At 51.0% G+C, this 22,773-nt stretch overlaps 1 protein-coding gene across 2 annotated transcripts in view; it reads right to left on the bottom strand.

The window, feature by feature from the left end:
- CEP350 (centrosomal protein 350) overlaps window positions 1-22,773 on the bottom strand; it is a 1,459,870-nt gene that overhangs the window by 94,148 nt on the left and 1,342,949 nt on the right. For both annotated transcript variants that reach the window (XM_086955422.1, XM_086955428.1), the window contains one exon: window positions 3,972-5,956. In XM_086955422.1, coding sequence (XP_086811548.1) covers window positions 3,972-5,956 — 1,985 coding nt within the window. The remainder of the gene's footprint in view (window positions 1-3,971; window positions 5,957-22,773) is intronic.

Raw genomic sequence — 22,773 nt, 5'->3', positions numbered from 1 at the left:
CACCCGGCGTTGCCGGCTGAGCTTGTCTGCCCTGGTATTTAAAGATCCCACCGGGTGGTTGATTTTCAGGGCGATGCCTTGATGCCCCAGTCAACTCCATTGTGCAGCATCTTTTGACAGAGGACCTAGGACCCCCTCTGCTCTGCTTGTTGCAGTACCACATGGCGAATATGTTAACCAGGAGAGCATGCACAAGCCTTCTTTTGATGGACAGCAAGAAAGTCTTAAGCGTCAGGCAAACGCCCAACAACTCCAACAGATTGAAGTGGAGCCGAATTTCCACCTATAGCCCTCTGATCTCTGCCTCTCCCACATGGCATCCCCAATCCACCAACAACTCTGAGTATGGAAGGGAAAGGGGTCTACCGCTGGTCATAAAGTGGTTGAGACGCCACCATTGCAGATACTGTGTGGCCTACTACAACACCTTGATGACATTCAAAAGGTTTTTGTAATGTTGGGCCAGCTGAGGCTTCAAATCCCACTACAGAGTCGCCTGTCAAATTGGACAAGAAAGATGCTCTCACAGAGATCCAAGACAGAGACCAAAACATCAGGATCACAGCCTTAATGGCCTGGACTCATTGCAGCAGAGGTAAGGCCCAGAACTATGCACTATTGTCATAACATCTCCTTCTAAGGGAAGTCTTTGCAAGCAGTCAGGTGTGAATTTGGCTCGTTAGTTTAGAACTCCAAAGATATCAGGAGGTTCGCAGTTGTGAAGAGGTGGCCTACAATGGACTGAGGCGAGCCCAACTTCAATAGCCAGTTTACGAAAGAGGAAAATACTGGTATCTCCAACCTCCAAAGATGTGGAGCAACCAGCGCCACTACTTTCATGATCACCCAGGGGGTGCTGGTGAGAGTGAAGAAGAGCACAACAAACTGAAAATGTTCCTGGCCACCCTTGAACTGCTTGTAACTTCTGTGGGACTCTGTGACTGGCACATAAAAGTAATTGTCCTACAGGTCCAAGGCTACCACTCAGTCGCCCAAAACCACGGCCGACTGTATGATTATTTAGAATGTGTCTTTCCACAGGGAGGCACTCAGAGCGAGGATCTAAAATAGGGCGAAAGTTCTGTCATTCTTCGGCACAAGTGGGTGTAACAACCAATACCTATTCCCAAGGTTGGCTCTGGATGGCCTCTTTGGACCAGAGATCACGCCTCTTGCAGTAAGACAAAAAATAGGCCCTCCTCTATAAGCTTCTCTGATGTGGTGGAAGCTGTTGTGGGTCAGAAAGAAACAGAAAGGCATTAAAATGCTGGACGATATGGAGGTCCCATCTTTTGGATGTGACGGACTGCCACCTTGGGAGAAAATGGCGGATCCCGCCTCCCAAAGGGCAGTTATGTACCACTAAGGCATAACTACAGCGGCTTGGAGGCTGAAGCCACCGGGGAAGAAGGCAGGGAAAAACTGTGATCCTTGTGACCTGTATGTTGTCTGCTTCATTCCTGTTCCTTGCCACAAAAAGCGCTGGTGCGACTGCAGCATAGGATGAGGGAAACTGGTGCGGTCTATTGACAAAACCACTGGAGTACCTGTGGAAGGATTGAAACTGATGAGACAACTATCTGGCAGGGGGTTAAAGGTCCCAAGAGTATGCCTTGGCCAGGCTTTCCTAGAAGTGCTCAAGGATGGAATCAGATTTTTCACCCAAAAATGCATTATCCATTTAAAGGAATGCCATGAGCTATTGAAATTAAAAACCTGTGGATCTTATCCATGTATAGCAACAGAGCACCACACTAGTGTCAACTGTTCGCCTCAAGCAATCTGTATTGTTCAGACCGGGGTAAATTATATATTTAGCTGCATCCTGATCATCTTGAATGGCTCTGAGCAAAGAGGTCCCTAAACTCTTCTGGGAATGCTGGCAAGATCTTACTGACCATGTCACAGAGGATGTACATGTACCGGCCTAGCAGGCACCTAGCACTTATACATCTCAAGGCTAGGCTGGCTGAAGAGACAAATTCCTAAAAGCTTCAATCCTTTTCGACGAGTGGGGAACAAATTAGATTTCACCTTGCTAGTGGAAGCTTGAATCACCAAACTCTCAGTAAGAAAATCATGGTCGCAAGATGCCTGTCTGTGGCATTGGGCCACCTGCCTGTTAACTATTGGGGGAAGAAAAGGTGTATATCACGTGCACCCAATAAGGGTGTCTGTTAGAGCTTAATTAAACGGTAGCAAGGGCTCAGAAGAAGCCGGACCAGACTGAAGAACAGGAGGAAGGATATTGGTTGTTACCTCAACCGAGGGAAGTTCTAGATACAGGACTTCAACCCTGTATCAAGCCCTCTGGAGCCTGGTCAATCCATTTGCAGACTGTCACCATAATGTGGGGGTAGATCATTCCCATAATCTCCAAGTGGTGGCAAACTCCGGTCAGTCGGAACCGAAAAGCTGGCGGAGCAACTGAGGACAGCTCCATGCTACAAAGAGGGGTATTGTCTGAATCAGATAGATTGGAAACAGGTACACTGCTGAGGAGTTATGGTGTGATCTCGGTTGGGGTCAAAGCAGATTCGTCTCCGGGTCGGACAACACAGTTGGTAGAGGATCCACCTCTGGTGATGTCAGGTCCGGTGTTGACGAGGAAGGAGCTGGTGCAGGTCTTGGAGTCAGATTAGAAGTCAGCACTGGAGTCAGCGTGAATCCCCAGGCAGGTTGCAGGGGCCAAGACAGCACCATGGACAGATCCAGACTAGTGTAGATCCTTGGGGTCATTAGGTATGTCAGAGGGAGCCAGAACTGTGCCAAAAATATAGAGCATGCCTCTCTAAAGGTCTTGATCTGCAGCATTATCGATGGCCTGGGGTACTTGAGACACATTAAGATCAACTGTGAAAGTTGCTCCTCAATCAGAGATCAGAAGCGAGATTGGGTGCCACTCTGACACCCTTGCGACTCCTCCTTAGCTAGACAGTAGGGCAATCGTCCTGCGTTGCATTTTTGTGTTTCCCCTTTGATTTAGACTTCAGCTTTCTTGATACCGCAAAGAGGACCCGTCGAAAGGTCGGCTATCAGAGCGAAAACGAGTCTGTGCCCTCAACTTAGATCAGGATTTGCGAGGCTTCTTTCGATGTTTAGTGATGCACAGCTTCGTTTCACAGTCCCAGATCTCCTTGAGATGCATGAGGGCAAATTTCTCTAACGACTTGGAGACATTCCTCGAGTCTCAACACCAGAAGCAACTCATGAGGGTCCGTCACAAACAGGAGTGGAGCTCCAGATCCCCGTTCGAAGGTGCAGAAAGAAAGGAGCTGACGAAGGCACTCAGGGTGGCAATTATATGCAGCTCCATTCTGTCACTTCCAGGACAGAACAAAGTCAACAGGGAGCCGCATGGCACCTTCTGGCAGCACGCAAGAGCACTGATACGAACATTTCCACCGGATCCAGTATAGCACCTGGGGAAAATTCTAAACGTGAGGAATCTGCATATAGAAGTATTAATCAGAACCTTATTTTAATATGGATATTACAATAACCCTTGATGCAGTAGAAGGTGAATATGAGGCAATAGGGGTGATACACCTGAATAATTCATGCCCATTAGCATTGCATAAGCCAAAACTGAGTATTCCATCCATTTTGCAGGGATTGAGTGTGTGATGTTCATCCATCAAATGAGAGTCTTTGAAAGATAACGAAAAGGTAAGTTGTTTATCGAATGAAGGCAATTTCAGTAGAATATAGGGGATATCTTAGATGGGGGAGGGAAGGGGTAAGAATAATCTATGGGTGCTGAGTGTGTGAGAAATGCATAAGTGTGAATTTGAAGGAGACCAATTAACTGTTTGTCTGTCCATAATTGAAGGAATGGGTCCTGAAATATTATTTTAAGAGTGTGGGACTGTGTTGGTTTTTTCCAACACAAATGTGCAAGCGGACTAGAACAAGGAACACTGTTTACAAAAATCTGAATAAGTATTGTAATTTATAATGACTTCACTCACCGGTCGTGGGATCATGTCTGGAGATGAAGCATCCTCTCTTTCATCTTCCAATTGAGAGTTGTGGAAAAGGCTCTGCAGAGAAGTAGCGGAGTCCTCAGTTGCCTGTACCTTCCATGGTGGCACTCTGGGCATGGACTCTTCACGCTGAGGTATTACTTCCATACTGAGACCACTATTGCGGAGATGTATCTTCTCATGCCGTACCCTTTGTATCTCCTGCAACTGCCTGACTGTGTCCTTCACATATGTGTGCAGAAGGCTCTCTGTTAACAAGCTCACCTTCTCCTCCTGGGTGCCAACCTCTGTTACTCGCTCATCACTTGATGGTATTAAAAGCTGAGCTTCTAAGTGGTCCTTCTCCTTGGTCAAAAGGTCCAGCAGAGGTGTAGACAACTTCTCAACCACCTCATTTGACTGTTGCTCTACTGTAAGTGATTTTGCCTGGTTCTCCAGAGTGGAGGGTTTTTCAAATGTCTCATCCAACATTTGAATTGATAATTCTTTTTCAGTGATATGCTCATCTGCAGGATCAGGTGAGACTGATGGAGATAGGTCATGTAATGACGATTGCAAATCTGTTGAGATGTCTTGCATGCTCTCTTCTTTCAAGCTGGACTGCATGGTTTTACTTTCCACCGGGGATGTCAGAATAGTTATGCAAGGTTGAGCATCAGTGGGTAGCTGGACCAGTGCTGTTTGATGATTATCCTCTTCTTGTTCAGGCTCTTCCTGAAATCCCCATTCATGCTCAACCAGCCTATTAGTGCCTTCATTTAGGTAGGTAGCCTGAACATGTGACCCTGAAGACACATCAAAGTCAGCTAGGAGGTGAGAGATTTTGTGAGGAGGAGCAAAAATACCACGCTTTTCCTTGCAATCAAAGTATTTAGTCCCATTGTAAGCTCCATCATTGTTGCCTTCAGACTTATCCAGTTCCACCCCAGCCCAGAACCCTTCAGCGAAGTGAGTCGGACCCATGAAGCGAAGGGTTCCAGGTTGTACATTGCTAACCAGGACTCTGTCACCAATCTGGAAACTCTGCAAGTAGTCCTTCTGCAATGGAGTTGGTGGAGATGCAGGAAGTGTGGTAAAAGCATCAACTTCAACTTGTTTATTGTGTTGATCCTCATCCTTTTGTAATTCTGCTGTAGGTTTCAGAACAAGTAACCTTTCAGAGTGGACACCTTCAGACAGAGAGAGAGATTTACTGCTGAAATGTTCACTAATGTCTTCATCACTGACAAGGTTAGGTGACTGGCTTCTAGAGTCCTCAGAGTGATGCAATGTCTCACTCTTAGGTGCAGGAAGAGCCTCACTGTGATATTCATTCCTAGCAGATACAGCAGACAAGGATTCAAAGTCATCTCTGTATGTGTCAGCTCGAGGTGTCCCTTCAACAGAGGCCACCTTCCTTGGAGAGGACACTTCAAAATCGTCAGAATAAGATGGTTCTTTCCTGAATGAAATTTGCCCTGAGGATTGGCCTTCATATTCTTCAGCCAGCCTGCTGAGGCTCTGAGGTGGACTTCCAGCAGCATCATTCTTGTCCTTGTGAACCAATTTTTCGAAACTCTCTTGCCCACTTGGAATACTTTCAGTATTCTGATCGAGTTCAGTGACAAGAGGTTGGTGTTCCTGTTTTAGGAGATCCTTCTTTGAGGCGGGTTCTGTTAGTCTAGTCAGCCCTACCTCAAGTCGCAGTGCAGAATCCAACTTTAAGGAGAGCAGATGCTCGGTTTCTTCTGCCTCAGATTCTACTACCTCCTCTGGAATATCTGACCTCTGGCTAGATACAACACTCTCATCGCCAGACAGTTCTTCAGACCTCCCAACTGCTCGGCCATGATCAGCAGGGAAAGGAGAGGAAGGTAGGCTATCCAAGGTGTCCTTCGCGGGTGACTTGGGAGAGGGTGTCCGTGAAGTCTCCTCTGCATCTGTCCCCCTCTTCAAACTTGATGCCTGGGTGTTATCGTGACTTAATGATACTGTAATAAATAACAAAATACAGGTAACTAGTACCACCAGCGAGAAATAGTCATAGTAAAAAATCTAATGTATAACAGAGTTCCTTCCATTCTGAAATGGAAATATCCAAAGATCTAACAGTGCAAACCATAAACCCAGAAGAAAGGCCTTTTCAGGGTATATACATAGCAATACCTATCCTGCAATGAGATTTATATGGGGAAATCACTAGTTTAACATTCATACTTAGCACAATATGCAAAGGAATATTCTTTAAACTAATATTAAAATGGACATCTAATGGGCTGGTGTCCAGCTACCTTAAATAATGTCTGTCATGGGAATTTTGTATCCAACTTACGCAAAAATGGGGGCTTTGGTAGAGAGATCTGGAGGCTCACATACCTGAAAAGGCAGGCCTTCAAAATGAATCACCTTAACCTTAAGTGATCTTACAGTGTCAAGTGACAGCTAATAATACCTCTCTATATTCAAATAAAGTAAGATCTTTAAAGAAGCACCCAGAAAATATGTTGCTCATCTAAATAAATCTAGAAGACCTACAAGATGATACTCCGTCAAACAACTACAAAGCAGATTTTTGCAGAATATAGCTTCCCTCTTTTACAAACCATGAGATAATATTGTGTAAAACAGCACTGTTAGCTATCCAAAGCGAACTCTAGTCCACAACTGTACCAGGTGAGAAATCACAGTTCAGACACAGCTGCCTAAAGTACGAGTTACTTACCTTCAGTAACGATGTATCTGGTAAAGACGATTCTAGCCGCAGATTCCTTCACGTAGAATATCCCCAGGCGTGAGACTGGATCCGGAAACTTTTTTCTTGCCACAGCAACCCTGCGCCCCTGGGGCGGGACAAATCAGGCGACTCCATCTAGACGTCGTCCGTGTGACGTCAGCGAGGTCACATAACACCCGCGCCGCCGTGCCTACGTCAGTTTTGTTCGGAGAACTTGACGGTCCCACAACGTGGAACCACCAGATAAAAAACTGTGGGAGCATGGGAACAGTGTGCGAAGAGCAGAAAAATTGGAAAGAAGCGTTGACTAACCACACTACAAGACTAGTGACACACCGCAGAACCTAAAGAGAGGGAAAGAAGAAAGAGCAAGCAGAGCCCTGCGCCGCCACCTTGCCAGCATAAGATAGTCTCCCATCCATGTGCCCCAGAGACATGGAGCATGCGTAGAAGTCATGGCACACATAGGAAAATACCACCCCCAAAATTGAGCAAGGAAGGGAACCAGCTCCAAGACAGACAGGGACAACAACCTCCAAGCCACCCCAATGTAGAGGGCAACATCCCCCCAAGGGGCAAGGGCAAACATGGCCAGGAAACCCATATCAGAGGAAGGCCAGGGATAGAAACAATCCTCTCTAAACCGGGAGAGCCAGAGCAGCAGGGCACCAAGGCACCGGAACCCCATCCTCCAAGGAACCAAGGAGGAATGAACCACCCCCAGACAATGCCACCCGTCCAGAACAAGGAAGGCACTTACAGGAGACACAACCCTTCCACCGGAGGCAAGCACCGGAGACCAACCCAAGGGTTCTCGCAGAACAGGGGAGGAAGGGTGGGCCATGAAGGAATCTGCAGCTAGAATCAACTATACCAGATACATCGTTACCGAAGGTAAGTAACTCGTACATCTGATAGAGACTACTAGCCGCAAATTTCTTCATGTAGAATAGATACCCTAGCAATAACCCCAGGGAAGGAGGGTCTGCGAAAGGGCCCCACCAGTCAAGACAGACCAGGGAACCCACAGGGGACCAGAGCGGTGGATCAGGGAGATCTCGCCCCTGCCAGGCAATGGGAACCCGCACAGGAAGAACCCCACCGACCCAAGAGAGGTAGGGGGGAGAGAGAGAGAAGACAAAAGAGGCAGAAGAGTCCCGCACACTCACAACAGAGGGACCAGGGCGGGGCCGAAGCCCCCCACTCCTTCACAAGGCAAACTAGCCGCCGCTCACAGCCAAGGGGGGGAGAGGGGGGAGAGGAGGAAGAGGAAGAGAAGGAAGAGGAAGAGGAGGAAGAAGAAGAAGAAGCAGCAGCAGCAGCCCAGAAGTCCCAAAAGTGAGGGAAGAAGGCGAACGCACTCCAGACAGGGAGAAACCTGCCAGCTAGTGCAGCACCGGCAGACAAGCCGCCAGGAGCAAGAGGAGCAGCCCGAATCCCCTGGAGGAGAGTAGGCAGCGCCTGGCACGGGAGAACACATGAGCACCTTAGCCCTCCGGACAGGAGTCGGGAGAGAAGGAGGAAGAAGAGCCCGGGCACACCACCACGAATGGCCGCTCAAACGACCTCAAGCAGCAAGGCAACCACACAATGCCATGGAGAACAGGCACTCGAAGGCCACCTGAACCCCAAGCAAGGCGCAAGCATTATAACAGCTACCACTACTCCACAAGGGTATGGAAAGTTCCATACTATGGGAATCCTCTTTGGAAGAACTTGCGTAGCAAAGGAAAAACAAAAGAAAAAGGGAAAAAAACACCCCTGCGAAGGGCTTGACAAGCAACCCAACCAAGCAGAAGGCCGAATCTGAGGCCGAGTCTGCGCAATAACACACACATAACTAACAAAGGGCCGTCCAGCGGCCAACAATGCCAAAGTCCAGAGAGGACGCGGGGGCTAGAAAAATACACTCCACAACTAGAACAATCGGCCTAAGAAGGACCAGCAGCAGCCCCACTCACAAGTCACTGAGGAGGAGATGGAGGACGAGGAGGGCGGAGCTGCGAAAAGAGTCTTTGGATGGCGGAGTCAGCCGGGGCATGGAACAACACGGTACCGTCAAACGGCAGGTCAATGATTCGCTCCTGAATATTCTCAGGGAATACTCCATCCCCAAGCCAAGCATGGCGACGGAGAGCAACCGAGGAAGCCATGGCCCGGCCAAGCACCTCTGAGATGCCCAGAACAGAGCGGAGAATAAATGCTGCAATCTCCCGGCCATCTGACGCATGATGCCGCAAGTCCACCTGGGCAGGCTCCTGGGAGGCTGCGGTTCCCAGAGACTCAGCAGAGTCCCGCAGACAGGAGGATGTCCTAGCCAGAACACACAAGGTGTTAAGGGCTCGCAGGGCAGCGCTGGTCGAGGCAAAAATGTTGCGCCCCCATGAGTCCTGCAGCGGGCCTCCCGGGACGGCGGAGGCAGCAGGGAGGGAAAAGCAGTCCGCAAAAGGGCACTGACAGCCGAGGGGTGAAGGAACAGATACTCTGGGTCACGCGGCGCCGGGAGGTGCCGGTGCAGAAGATGCTGAGGCACCGGGTCCCCTGAGGCAGGCCGCCTCCAAGCCCCCGTCAAGGAAGAAAGGAGGGAACCTTCAAAGGGGAGTAAGATTTTCTTCCCACCAGAGCCCTGGTGGAGGACCTCCAAGAGGTGGTCCACCGGAATGTGAGCCACCGGGTCACCCATGAGCAGGACGCCCACAGCCGTGGGCACCGCGTAGGCGAAGGTCGCACCTGCCTCCGTATGGCCCTGCGGTGGAGATAGCAGCTTCTCTGTAGGCAACGGCTACAAGCTAAGGCGGTCATCCCCAAGGCCAAGCGGGACAGGCAGGGGCCAGATCTGGAAGCCTGTGGGAGCCGAAGAATGAGGGACCTGCCGCTCTTCCGATGAACACCTCTGCCTCGGGAAGTGCAGAGAGCAAGCCCCTAGCCCCTGGGGAAGATTGAGCGTTGTTGAGAAGACGTATCCATGATACGACCCCCTACGCGGATCCGCAGAGTCTGCCACCTGAGGCAGGATGCCGGACCCATCCGGCATCACTGGATAAGAGTCCACCAAGTCATCCCGCACCAGAGACCGGAGTGGAGCTGGAGTCGAGCCGGGCCCAGGACGGCACTGGGACCACACCGACCCGACCTCCTCTGAGGTAGACACCTGCGTGGGGAAATGAGATGGCCCCCAGGAATGACCCGAAGTCTTCCACCAGCCGCAGCCCAGAATTTGGCGGAGATCGCTTGGCAACCCATGTGGTGGCGCCAGAGATGATTCAGCCACTGACTCGCCCTCCGAGGCCAGGCGGGAACCAACTCCCGGGGACACTTACCCATCGGGGAACGCCGCTCACGCGACATCAATGAAGGGCGAAGACGACGACCACAGCCGTATCTGAAGCCGCCTGCCGAAGTTGACCGAGGGGAGGACGCCGACCTGGAGAGACGCGCTGAGAGAAGTTTCATGCGGTGCTCACGTCGCGACTTCGGCTTCAACTGTCGACACTCCAGACAATCAGAGGCGCAGTGATCCTCCCCCAAAGATCACATACAAATGAGTTGAGGGTCGGTCATCGACATAAGACGCCCACAAAAAGAACAAGTTTTGAAGCCCGAAGGCATTCGCACACTGTCCCTCAAAAGAGAAATGGGGGAAAGAAAAGGGGGCGCGGAAAAGGAAAAAACTGACGTAGGCAAGATGGGGCGGGTCTTATGTGGCATCGCTGATGTCAAGTACGCGGACGACACCTGGGCGTAGTCGCGTGTTGTCGCCCAGCCCCCGGCGCGCAGGGTTGCTGTGGCAAGAAAAAAAATTCCGGATCCAGTCTCATGCCAGGGGATAATTCTACGTGAAGGAATCTATGGCTAGTAGTCTCTATCAGATATATATTTTTGTATGCTCTTCATAATAGGTTGTTTCAGGTTTAAGTCATACAATAATTAAAAACATACAAAACAATAAATACAAGAAAAATATTGAGTACATAACACAGATTCTCAGTCTAAAATAGCATACAATTCAGCAATTATAAAACAAGTACAAAATAAATGATCCACAGCATGATAATTACAGTTAGCACCCCGTAGCCAAAAATGAATCCTTTGTTTAAGTCTCGTGCCTCAAATATATTGGGCTAAAATAAATTAGTGTTACACACACCAGGTAGCATAAAGCCATTGCTTCATTATGGGTCTTCGTGTTGTAGCATCTGAACAGAGTAGCAGAGTTGTCTTGCAAAGCTTACCTGTTTTATTTTTTTAACAAAAAGCATAACATGGACAGTACATTTTTAGCCCTCCTCAGAACTCAGTTTTCTTTGATGTTTTCCTTAGGATCTCATTTAGCAATATAGGGACATAACTGTGTGTCAAGCCTAAACCTGACATACCAGGTGCAGGCACCTTAGGGGAAATATCATCTAGATAGGATTCAAAACCCATGGTAGACGTAAAAGTAATATAACCACGTAACGCCCTCTAGAACTTTGAAGTGATTTTTCTAACTTGCACCTCCAGTAGCTATCCCTAAGTGCCCTTGTTGAGGTACAATTAACAAGATTTGCGATATTTCATCAATTCCTTTCGCTGGTTCTCAACATGTACTACCAATTTGCATCTCCTATAATTTGCAATACATGTTACAGTGCAAAGACCCCTCCTCTAGGTCAATGTATAAGGATTAACATGTAAACTGACCAACAGTATAACTAACTACAATTCATTTACATGTTCCATGGAATTTAGACCAAATTCACGCCCTAAAAGAACCAAAGTGGGTTCCTGGTAATAATCTACGAAGGGCTCACATACATCGAATCTGTTGTTGTTAAACTTTAGTGATTTTGGAATAGCTCCAAGCATTTAATCCCCAGAAGCTGAGGTAGGACATGAGGTAATACGTTAGAGCACAACATTAGGAAGGGTGACATTAGCACATCTGGATGGGTTAGAAAAGGACATCCGAAAAGGCTTGGATTTCAGATCACAGATGACAGGATCACACAAATCCTACTGAAAACAGATCTGCCCTTCCAGTTGAGTGCAAATAAAGATTGACAATGTGGTGAAGCACAAGTTACTACTTGTGTAACGATATATCTGTAAGAGACATTAGTTAGTGATATATTCCTTACCTTAGAATATCCCCAGGCGTCAGACTGGATCCAGAAACTTTTGCGTAGCAATACCCCTGCGCGTCGGTAGGCGTCGTCCGCGCCGGAATAACGTTGTCGAAGTACTTAGACGCCGCCCTCGCGCGCTGACGTCAGTTCTTATACACAGCTTTTCCGCGCCAGATACGCAGAGCCATGATAGAACCAACAGTGATGCCATGAAACTAGGACTCTGAAAGGGGATGACCTTAACCCTAGATATCGGTTCGCAGAACGGGGAGGATGGGTGGGTCGGGAAGGAATCTATCACTAACTAATGTCTCTTACAGATATATCGTTACACAAGTAGTAACTTGTGCATCTGAAAGAGACACGTTCGTGATAGATTCCTTACCTTAGAATAGAAACCCCAGCAATACCAACCCCGGTGTGGGTCTGCGAGCCAATAATCACACCAGAAAGACCTGGAGGACGGAACGGCCAAAGAAGCCATCCCTCCGGACTTGGCTGTCCAGGCAGCAGTGTCTTGTGAACGTGTGCAGCGAGACCCACTTAGGTGCCTGACAAATGTCCTGAAAAGGAACTCCTCGGCCCAGGGCAGTAGTAGTCGCCGTGGCCCGAGTGGAGTAGGCCCTCAGCCCAACAGGAAGTTCCTTCTTAGCCAAGGAGTAACAGGCTTGGATGCACAACACGATCCACCGAGAGATGGTCCGCTTGTGTACCGCCTGTCCTTTTTTAGCGCCCACGTAACCAACAAAGAGTTGGTCATCCACCCGGAACTGGCGTGTGCGATCCAGATAGTAAGAGAGCGCACGTTTTGGGTCCAGACGGTGGAGCCTCTCTTCCTCTTTCGAGGGATGTGGAGGCGGAAAGAAGGTGGGCAAGGTGATGGACTGCCCGATGTGGAAGGCTGTGACTACCTTGGGCAGGAAAGAGGGTTTTGTACGCAACATAACCTTGTCCGGATGGACAGAAAGGAAAGGAGGTTTAGAGGAAAGAGCCTAGAGCTCACTCACTCTCCTGGCAAAGGTGATGTCAACCAGGAAAGCAGTCTTAAGTGTAAGAAGACGTAGAGGACAGTTATGAAGCGGCTCAAAGGGAGCGCACATCAAGTAAGTTAGAACCAGGTTCAAGTCCCACTGGGGCATCACGAAAGGAACAGGAGGGAACATATGAGTGATGCCCTTTAAGAATCTGCTTACAATGGGGGACTTGAACAAAGAAGGCTGATCAGGAAGCCTCAAGAAGGCTGAAAGGGCCTTCTTGAGACACCTGGCTGCCAGAATGATATTACAGACTTCAGGAGGCAAGTCAAATGGCCTCAACTGTCGCCGCTCAATATCCAAGCATGGAGGTGGAGACTGGACAGGTTCGGGTGGAGGCTGCGACAGAAGGTCCTCCTGAAGAGGTAGACTAACAGGGGATCGACTGACATACTGAGTAGCTCGGGATACCAGTACCTTCACGCCCAGTCCGGAGCCACAAGGATGACTTGGGCCCGGTCGCGCTTGATTTTTTTCGGCACTCTGGGAAGAAGTGGTATAGGCGGAAAGGCGTACAACAGACCGCAACTCCACTAGCGATGAAAAGCGTCCCCGAGCAAGTGCCGCCTTGGAAATTCCAACGCGCAGAACTGATGACATTGCGCGTTCTCTTCGGTGGTAAATAGATCTAACCAAGGCTCTCCCCACTGCAGAAAGAGGCCTTGCACCACGTCCGAGTTCAGACGCCATTCGTGATCCATCATGCACCTTCGGCTGAGCTCGTCCGCCCTGGTGTACAGAGAACCTGCCAGGTGTTGAACCACCAGGGTCTCACCCTGATGTTCCAGCCACTGCCAAAGGCGCAGAGCCTCCTGGCAGAGGGTCCACGACCCCACCCCGCCCTGTTTGCTGCAGTAGCACATGGCGGTGGTGTTGTCCGTGAACACCTGCACTACACTCCCCCGGACAGAGGGGAGGAATGCCTTCAGTGCTAGACAAATCGCCCGCAGCTCCAGAAGGTCGATATGGAGCTGGGAATCCACCGGAGACCAGAGGCCTCTGATCTCCGCCTCTCCCATGTGGCCTCCCCAGCCCTGGAGGGGCGCGTCCGTCACAACTACTTGCTCCGGTTGGGGAAGGGAGAGGGATCTGCTGTTGACCCAATCGCGGTCCGTGAGCCACCACTGCAGCTGTCTGGCAGTGCCCTCCGAGATCATGACATGGTCTGACAGGTTGCCCTGATGCTGGGCCCACTAAAACTTCAGGTCCCACTGCAGAGCCCGCATCCGTCACCTGGCGTGATGCACCAGAAGGATGCAGGAGGCCATCAGCCCCAGAAGCCACAGCGTCAACCTGACCGAGACCCGGGATAAAGGATGAAAGATTGAAATCAGAGCCTGAATATCCCGGACCCGCTGTTCGGGAGGATAAACTCGAAACCGCGCCCAGTCGAGTACCGCTTCGATGAAGAGGAGCTTCTGAGAGGGGCACAGGTGTGACTTCGGCACATTGATGGAAAACCCCAGCTGGTGCAGGAGGTCTGCTGTTGTCTGGAGGTGGCTGACGAGAGTCTGGGGCGAGCCCGCCTTCAACACCTAGTCGTCGAGGTAGGGGAAGACTGAAACCCCTAACCTGCGCAGATGAGCTGCGACCATCACCTTCGTGAACACCCGTGGGGCGCTGGTAAGGCCGAAGGGGAGCACGGTAAACTGAAAGTACTCGTGGCCTACCGTGAACCGCAGGTAGCGCCGGTGGGCCGGCAGGACGGGGATGTAGAAATAAGCGTCCGTCAAGTCCAACGCTACCATCCAGTCTCCTGGGTTCAGGGCAGCTAAGACCTGAGCCAATGTCAGCATTTTTAACTTCTGCTTCCGGAGGAAGCCGTTGACGTTCCGTAGGTCCAGGATAGGGCGCAGGCCCCCTTTGTACTTCTTGGGTACCAGAAAGGAGTGTGAGTAACAACCACACCCTACTTCTGGACCAGGAACGCGCTCGAGGGCCCCCTTGGCAAAGAGGGCCGTAACTTCCTCTTGCAGAAGTTCCAAATGATCCCCCAACACGCTGTGGTATTGCGGCGGCATGGCTGGAGGGGTCGCCTCGAAGGGGAGGGAGTAGCCCCTCCGGATGATTTGTAGCACCCACACGTCCGACGTGACAGTGCGCCAGTGGAAGTGGTGATGGCGAACCCTGCCTCCCACTGGCGTCACATGCGCCTGAAAACACGGACTAGGAGGGTTTTGAGGCGGATTCTGCAGGGGAAGGTGTGGCCTGGCTCCGCCATTGTCCCCGACCGCACCCCACGGCGGTTTCCACGACCTCCACCGCGCTGTGTATTATTCTGCGGCACGTGGCAGGCAGCACGTGTGGGAGCACCCCTTCGTTGGCCACGAAGGAGCGAAAGGCACCCGTTTGCTGGCGTGGGGCCGAGAGGCCCAAGGACTTGGCCGTAGCCCTGGAGTCTTCATAACGCTCAAGCGCATGGTCTGCCTTGTCGCCAAAGAGGCGACGGCCATTAAACAGCATGTCCAGAAGTGTGGCCTGGACATCTGCCGAAAAGTTGGCGGTCCCCAACCAGGCGTGGCGTCGAACAGCCACCGTCGTTGCCATCGCTCTGCCCAGTGAGTCCGTCGTATCCAGACCACACCGGATGGAGTAGCGTGCCGCATCTCGACCCTCCGCAAGGGGTTGGGCGAGTTTAGCCCGGACCTCCTCCGGACATTGTGGCAGCACGTCCGCGACCGTGTCCCACAGAGTGTGGGTGTAGCGGCCCAAGAGGCATGCGGTATTGACTGACCGCAGTCCCAAACTCAGGGACGAGAACACCATCTTTCCGAACTGTTCATACCTATTGGATTCCCGATCGGGCGGAGCCATCTGGAATGCGGTCTGGGAAGTAGAGGCCTGGATAACCAGGCTCTCGGGTGGGGTGGGTGGACAAGAAGCAAGGGTCGCCCGGAGTCGGGCGGTAGCGTCTGGCCACATTCCTATACACAGGTGGACCTGTAGTGGGCCTGGACCAGGTGCCCAAAAGAACTTCACACAAGGCCTCATTAAACGGCAGCAGAGGCTCGGCCGACCTTGACTGCGGTTTAAGGACCTCAGTGAGGAGGTTAGTCCTCACGGCTGCGACGGGGAGCTCCAGGCTCAAGGCCTTGGCCGCCCGCGTCAACACTACACTGTAGGCAGCCGACTCCTCCGTAGCCACGGTTGGAGGGGAGACAAAACCAGTGTCTGGCGAAGTGTCCAGTCCACTGGCATCCCCAAGCTCACATGTCCAGTCCTGCTGAGACTGGCACTTCTGTGCCAGAGGGTCCACAGACCCCTCCCAATCCCCCTCGTCACCCATCCCCTGAAATTCAGGTTCAAAGAATGGGGCCGGTTTGTGGAAATAAAAATCTCCAAACGACATCGAGAGCGGAGCCCAGTGGCTCCGCTCCGCGCGCCGTAACCGAATCGAGGGCTGGAATGGGGACGGCGTCGCCCGTAGGCGGCGCCGGGGGTGACACCTAGGGGCCGGCGTCGGTGAGGTCGACCGGCGATGACCCGGATCCGGAAGCGGACCCAGGGGGGGCCTGCGGCGCCAGGACCGAAGTCGCCGGCGGCGTCGGGCCGAAGCACCGGACGGCGTCTGAGCCGAAGCACCCGAACCGCTAGGCCTCCCAGCCGGGACCGCTGGGCCCGAAGACACCGTGGAACCCGGCGGAAGAGGGAGGGACCTCATGGCCATGAGGTACCTCTCGACCTCCACAGGCGTTGCATCGTGCCATGGGACCGGTAGGTGTGGGGCAGGATGTGGCGCCCACGACTCCGTCGGAGCCGCGTGGGTGGTGTCACCCGAACCCCTGGCCGCGTCACGCGAGCGTCGGAAGAGCGGATGACGCCTTTCCGACGTCTCATACCTCTTACCTAAGGATCTTGATCCTGAAGACTAATACCGACTCTCGGAGCTACGAGGGCTCCGACCCCGCGACCGGTCCCTCGACCTCCTGTGGGACCGGGACCTCGAACGGCGCGGGCCGACTGCCAGAGCTCAAGCCGCTTGCGGGACCGCTCCCGCCTAGCCTTGGACGTCAGGGCCCGGTAGTCGGAGCTGGTTCGGTCGTAGTGGTCGAGGCCTAGACACTGAAGACACCTGAAGGAGAGTAGGGTCTGCAATCCTATGTTCACCCCAGATTTTTGCTTCACTGGTTTACGACTTTCCCTGGCTGTGGGCCTGCTAATCAGAACCACAGCCTAGCTGTTCCCTCTCTAAATTGACATCCATGTACCTTAGGTGCATTTACCAATTGGTATTGGGTCACTCTTGTAAGTCCTTGTACAGTGTACCATAAGTACCCAGGGCATAAGTGAAACCAAGGCCTACCAGGGGCTGCAGCATATATCATGCCACCCCTGGCTGGCCATCCAAATCTGACACAACTGGCTGATCAATCAGCTGGGGCAAGGTGGTGTAATCACCCTTTGCTTTAGATATAGTATACCTACATCTAAACCTAAAATGGACACATATACTCCTATAAGTCACTCCTATGGCAGGCCTTAACAATCCTGGAGGCAGAGTGCTTGGAATTATGTGAGATAGTGCTCTGGCATGAGCTGAGCCTGTCTACAGCTTTCAGAACCAAGTCCTTTAGCTGTTTCCAAGATAACGCTATACCATATACTCTTAAGTGCATTATAACCTTGAGGTTATTGCTAACTTTGGCATAGCTTTATCAAAACATGTTTAGTAAGGTGTCATACGGATTGGAATACTACCCCCTCGCCAATTCTGGCGACGGGGGTATCATTCCACCCTTCGACTTGTACCTAACTGTGAACCCCGGTCTCAGCATCAGCATCACAAAATGGATGCTGCCACCACTGACACAAGTCTGACCTCCTGCTGCTGGGAGTCCTTCCAGCGAAGAAGGCTTGGACAAAGGGTTTCCTGCCTTGGGAGGTGCTAGCACCACCCCAGACAGGATTTTGTGTATTAGGTAGGACCGGGCTGAAAGGAATGAGACATGCCTGGGGCACACAAGGTGCCCTGTGCATACACCGGTTCAAACCAGTTGCTGGGGCACTCCAACCCCAGCTCTGGCGTGACACCGGCCAAAGGATAGGGGGTGTAACCACCCCTCTTCCTGGTCCCACCCATAGGAGGGACCTAGTGGTAGTACAGCCCCCTTTAGCAGGATAAAGGTAGGAGCTGGTCCCATTCCAAATCAGATTAATCCTGAACTGAAACTCTACAAGAAGAAACTCTGGACTTCGACTTTCTACATAGAAGACTGAAGAAATCTCCCTTGTGGGCAAGGAGTGTCCACCCTGCACAAGCAGGCACCATCAGCGTCCAGCGGCTTCACTTTGTCGTCTTCCCTCGAGGATCTAGACTTCAGAGCCCGACGAGACCCGGATTCCCAGACCTCTCCGACCTCTACCCACATCTGCAGCACAGCTGAGATCCGTGGGTGCGAGGAGACACGTGGGACCGGCCATCTTGTAGAAACTGCACTTCGCTTCCAGCACGACTTCTGAGGTAACCTCGACTAAGTGCTTTGGGGACTGAGAAGCCCCAGCCCCAAGTAGCTCCTGCACCGAAGACCAGCCCTCCAGCATCCACAAGATCCGCGTGGGGCCCTTCTGCCTGTTTGCTGCTCGACGCTTTGTCTGGTCACTTGCCGGCTGGCTAGTGGCCTCCTAGACGACGATCCACGACATCAACACTGCTGGGCTGGTTGCTCCAGACTGGCCCTTGCTTCCTTCCAAAAGGAGAGGCATCCCGGACCCTCCTGGTCCGTACCAGACGTCTTTTCCACTCACCGCGTGGGTTGCCTTTGCCAAGGCCTGTTGACTCCAAATCCGGATCCGACACCGCCGACAGCGAGAGCCTGCGTGGGACAGGTCGTGCCTCCATCCAGGTCGTCGAAGACACCACCTGCTCCACGTGGCTGCAGAGTCAAGCGTCCACTCTTCACCTGATCGCGCCGACAGCCTCTGGTTCCTTCCTGATTCCATTCCAGTCACTGGCTAGTGACTGTGAACATTGTCCCCTCTGCTTTCAGGTCCTCTTCTTCCTCGATCCACCCTTGGGTCGCACCGGACATCTTCCTCCGAGTTGCCTGCAGCATCTTTTCTTTCAGACTCCATAGACTTCAACACAGAAACCCGACACGACTTCGCACCTATGCACCCGCAGCCCGTGGGTGAGGTAACAAGAGCATTTCGGTGCTCAAGGGTAGATTGACTCTCCTAGTGTCCAGTTCCACAGTCGTTTTAGTCGTAACTAGTCAGGATTGTCCGTACTCACCTTTTTCTTGAACTGTACTGTCCATAGACGTTGTTACGCATCTCGCGTGTGAGTTCACACTCTGCACACGCGTTCCGTGGGCCTCCTATTACTTACCTAAAGTTAGGATAGTGTAGTCCCAGCGATCCTACAGCCTCTGGACAGCTCCATTCCTTTAATTGACTTCCTTATACCATTTGTTTAGTATATGGTTTGTTGCGCCCCTAGGGCAACATTGTAACTTGTGCAACTTAACGTATTTTTCTTAAGAGTCTTGTCATGTGCTTAGCCCTCTGAACTCAAAGAGTTCAGAGGTGTTTGTTAGTTAATAAATATCTTGTTTATTTTCATAACTACCTGTGTGGTGTCCTTTCATTTGGTATTCAAGGGGTTATATGTGGTAAAACAGCTGGCTTCACATGCCAAAAGAGTTTAGCCTAAGACTGCTTTGTCCATGCTACCATTAGGATAGCTGGTCTAGAAGGTTGACTTACAACCAATCACCATAAGGGTTGTTTGGACTGATACAAGGTGATCACTAGAACTAGTGAGCAACATATATCAGGCCAACTTCTCACATTGGTGTGCAGCGGTTGGGATTTGAGCTTGCTGTTGTTTTTCCCAAATATAATCTTGAGATTTGAAAGATCACATAAGGTACCATAGGTACATATAACAAAGCTTAGAAATACTCTGAGTTCTACTGAACCAGCTGTTGTAGTAGAAAGGGAGTAGCACACCCAGACTACAACGCTTAGCAAGGGATCAGTAGGAAAATCCATAGTGTAGGTAAGTGCACCACTTACACCTCACTAGAAAGCATGTCTACCACAGGAGAGAAAACAGTGACTCCCCTTGTGGTTAGTGACCCTCCACAGGCCCTTTCCAGATATGCAGCACTCCGCTTCCAGGAGATGAGACAATTGTGTACCTCCAGGCAACTGAAACAGGGTTCTAACCCTACCCTTCCTATTCTGTTAGGTCTCTTAGAGACATATGATGCCAGAAGGGCTTCTAATACAGGCCCCTCTAATCCAGCAGATGGAAGCCTACCCCCAGTAGAAGATGACTCTAACCTCCCTGAGACTGAAGAAGTGGAAGAGGAGAATGGAGACTCATCTGATGGAGAGGTAGACAATGGCCAGGAGAGAGTCAGCAGACTTACCAGGGCCAACCTAAGCCTACATGAGAATGGAACTGGGGGAGCCCCAGGCCCATCCTCAAGCAGGCCTAACCTTGGGAATAGACGAGTTAGTTCTCAGTCCAGAGGTTCTAACAGATCTATTCACACCCATGTCTCTCAGGCATCTTCTCAGAGAGGGATGACATCCCCTCAGAGGAGAGAGCATGAAACTAAGATGAGGGAAGTGCAACTTAGGATTGAGAGGGAAGAACTTGCCCTTGCCAAGGAGAAACTTGCCTTTGCCAGAGAGCAGAAATTGAGTGGGTTAGAACCCACTGGTGGCAGCATTATCCCCAGAGATAAAGACAGGAGTTTTGATAACAGAAACCTGAGTACGATAGTGCCCCCTTTAAGGTAGGGGATGACATCCACAAATGGGTGACTGCTTTGGAGAGAGCCTGCAAAGTACAGCAGGTACCCCAGAGTCAGTGGGCAGCTATATTGTGGCTCTCCTTTGAAGGTAAAGGAAGAGACAAGCTCCTCACTGTTAGAGATGAGGATGCTAATGATTACCAAGTCCTTAAAAGTGCCTTGATTGATGGGTTTGGCCTAACAACTGAACAGTACAGGTTAATGTTCAAAGACACCCAGAAAACTCAAGCTCAGGATTGGACTGACTTTGTTGATTGTGCCACTAAGGCTTTGGAAGGCTGGTTACTGGGAAGTAAAGTTACTGATTACACAGGATTGTATAATCTAATTATGAGAGAGCAAATCTTAAATAATTGTCAGAACCAGTTGTTGCATCAGCACCTGATTGACTCAGACCTGACCTCTCCCCAAGAATTGGGGAAGAAAGAAGACAGATGGGTCAGGACAAGGGTCAAGCAGCAGAACCAGAACCAGGGTGGTGGCCAGAAGAAGGCAGACCAAAAGGGTAATCAAGAGAATAAGCAAAATGACCAGAAGTCTTCAACAGGGCCCCAACAATCTAAGGAGGGTGGGTCACAGAATTCCCAAAAGAAGAAGAATGATGGCCAAAGAAAACCATGGTGCCAATACTGTAAAAGTAAGACTCACTGGTTTAGTGAGTGCACCTAGAAAGGCACAGCTCCTACCAGTACTGCCCCTAAGGCACCTGCACCCCCTAGTACAGTTAGTAGTGGTAGTGCACCCCCCAAGGCTATAGTTGGGTTAACCCTGGGAACTGAAGTGGATTCTGACTTAGTTAGAATACCCACTCAGGCTGTTCTTGTTTGTACTGGGGACATGGATATGACCCCTACTATAAGTCCCAGTACTCTGGGCAAGTACAGGCAAACGCCTTTGATCAATGGAAAAATGGCTCAGGCCTACAGGGACACTTGTGCCAGTGACACTTAACTTTGTGGACCCTGAACAGGTAATCATAGGTTCAGACTACCTAGTGACCAATGCTAGCAATGTCACTAGCAATCACAGTATGGCAGTTGTTAATTTCTCCTGGGGAGGGGTAACTGGCCTCAAAAGGCTTGTAGTTAGTTCAGACCTCCCAGTGGACTGTCTGTTGGGCAATGATTTGGAATCCTCCTTATGGTCAGATGTGGAGTATAGGACTCATGTGGAAATGTTAGGTTTGTCAGCACAGGTCCTTGCTGTGAGTAGGTCACAGGCCAAAAAATGCCCAGCTGAACAAGTGCTGGATCCTGGAACAATGGACCAGACACTTCCCAAGAGAAAGAGCAGTAGGGTTAAGGCAGTGCCTTCCCCCCTGCCTCAAGGTGAGGATCAGCCCTCTCAGGAGGCTGACCCAAAGACCCCAGAAGGAACTGTCCTAGAGGAGCTTGAACCTGATCAGGTTGAGTTTCTTGGGACAGGGGGACCTTCCAGGACAGACTTGAGGCAGGCACAGTTAGACTGTTCCTCTCTTGAACCCCTCAGACAGCAGGCTCCTGCTGAGTCTGCAGGGAATGCTACAGGTACCCACAAGGTGTACTGGGATGATGGACTCCTATACTCTGAGGCAAGAGACCCCAAGCCTGGTGCTACCGGAAGGCTGGTTATCCCCTTGTCTCTGAGAGGTTTCCTTCTTACCTTAGCCCATGAGATTCCCCTTGCAGGTCACTTAGGCCAGAACAAGACTTGGGAAAGACTTGTACCACACTTTCACTGGCCTCATATGTCTGAAGACACAAAAGAGTTTTGTTGCTCATGTGTCACCTGCCAAGCCAGTGGCAAATCAGGTGGCACCACAAAGGCCCCCCTTATACCACTACCTGTGGTGGGGGTTCCCTTTGAAAGAGTGGAGATTGACATTGTTGGACCAATGGACCCCCCAACAGCATCTGGGCACAGATTTATACTGGTGGTAGTGGATCATGCCACCAGGTATCCAGAAGCTATTCCCCTTAGAACCACTACAGCTCCTGTTGTGGCCAGGGCCCTACTTTTTTTTTTCCAAAACCTTTATTGTTGGCAGATAAAGAGTAGACAGCTTTACTCCTACAACCTGAAAGCTCAGGCCGGCCGCATCATTCATGACATTAATTTAAATCAATCGCTGGAAAGGAACATATAGCTAACACGGCAAGCCGCCAACAACCCATCTGGGCCGGCCGC

This window comes from Lissotriton vulgaris, chromosome 1_1 (assembly GCF_964263255.1).
Source record: "Lissotriton vulgaris chromosome 1_1, aLisVul1.2, whole genome shotgun sequence".
Classification (NCBI taxonomy): Eukaryota; Metazoa; Chordata; class Amphibia; order Caudata; family Salamandridae; genus Lissotriton; species Lissotriton vulgaris.
The sequence above is the reverse complement of the archived record's forward strand: the minus strand, read 5'-3'. Positions and strand labels throughout refer to the sequence as shown.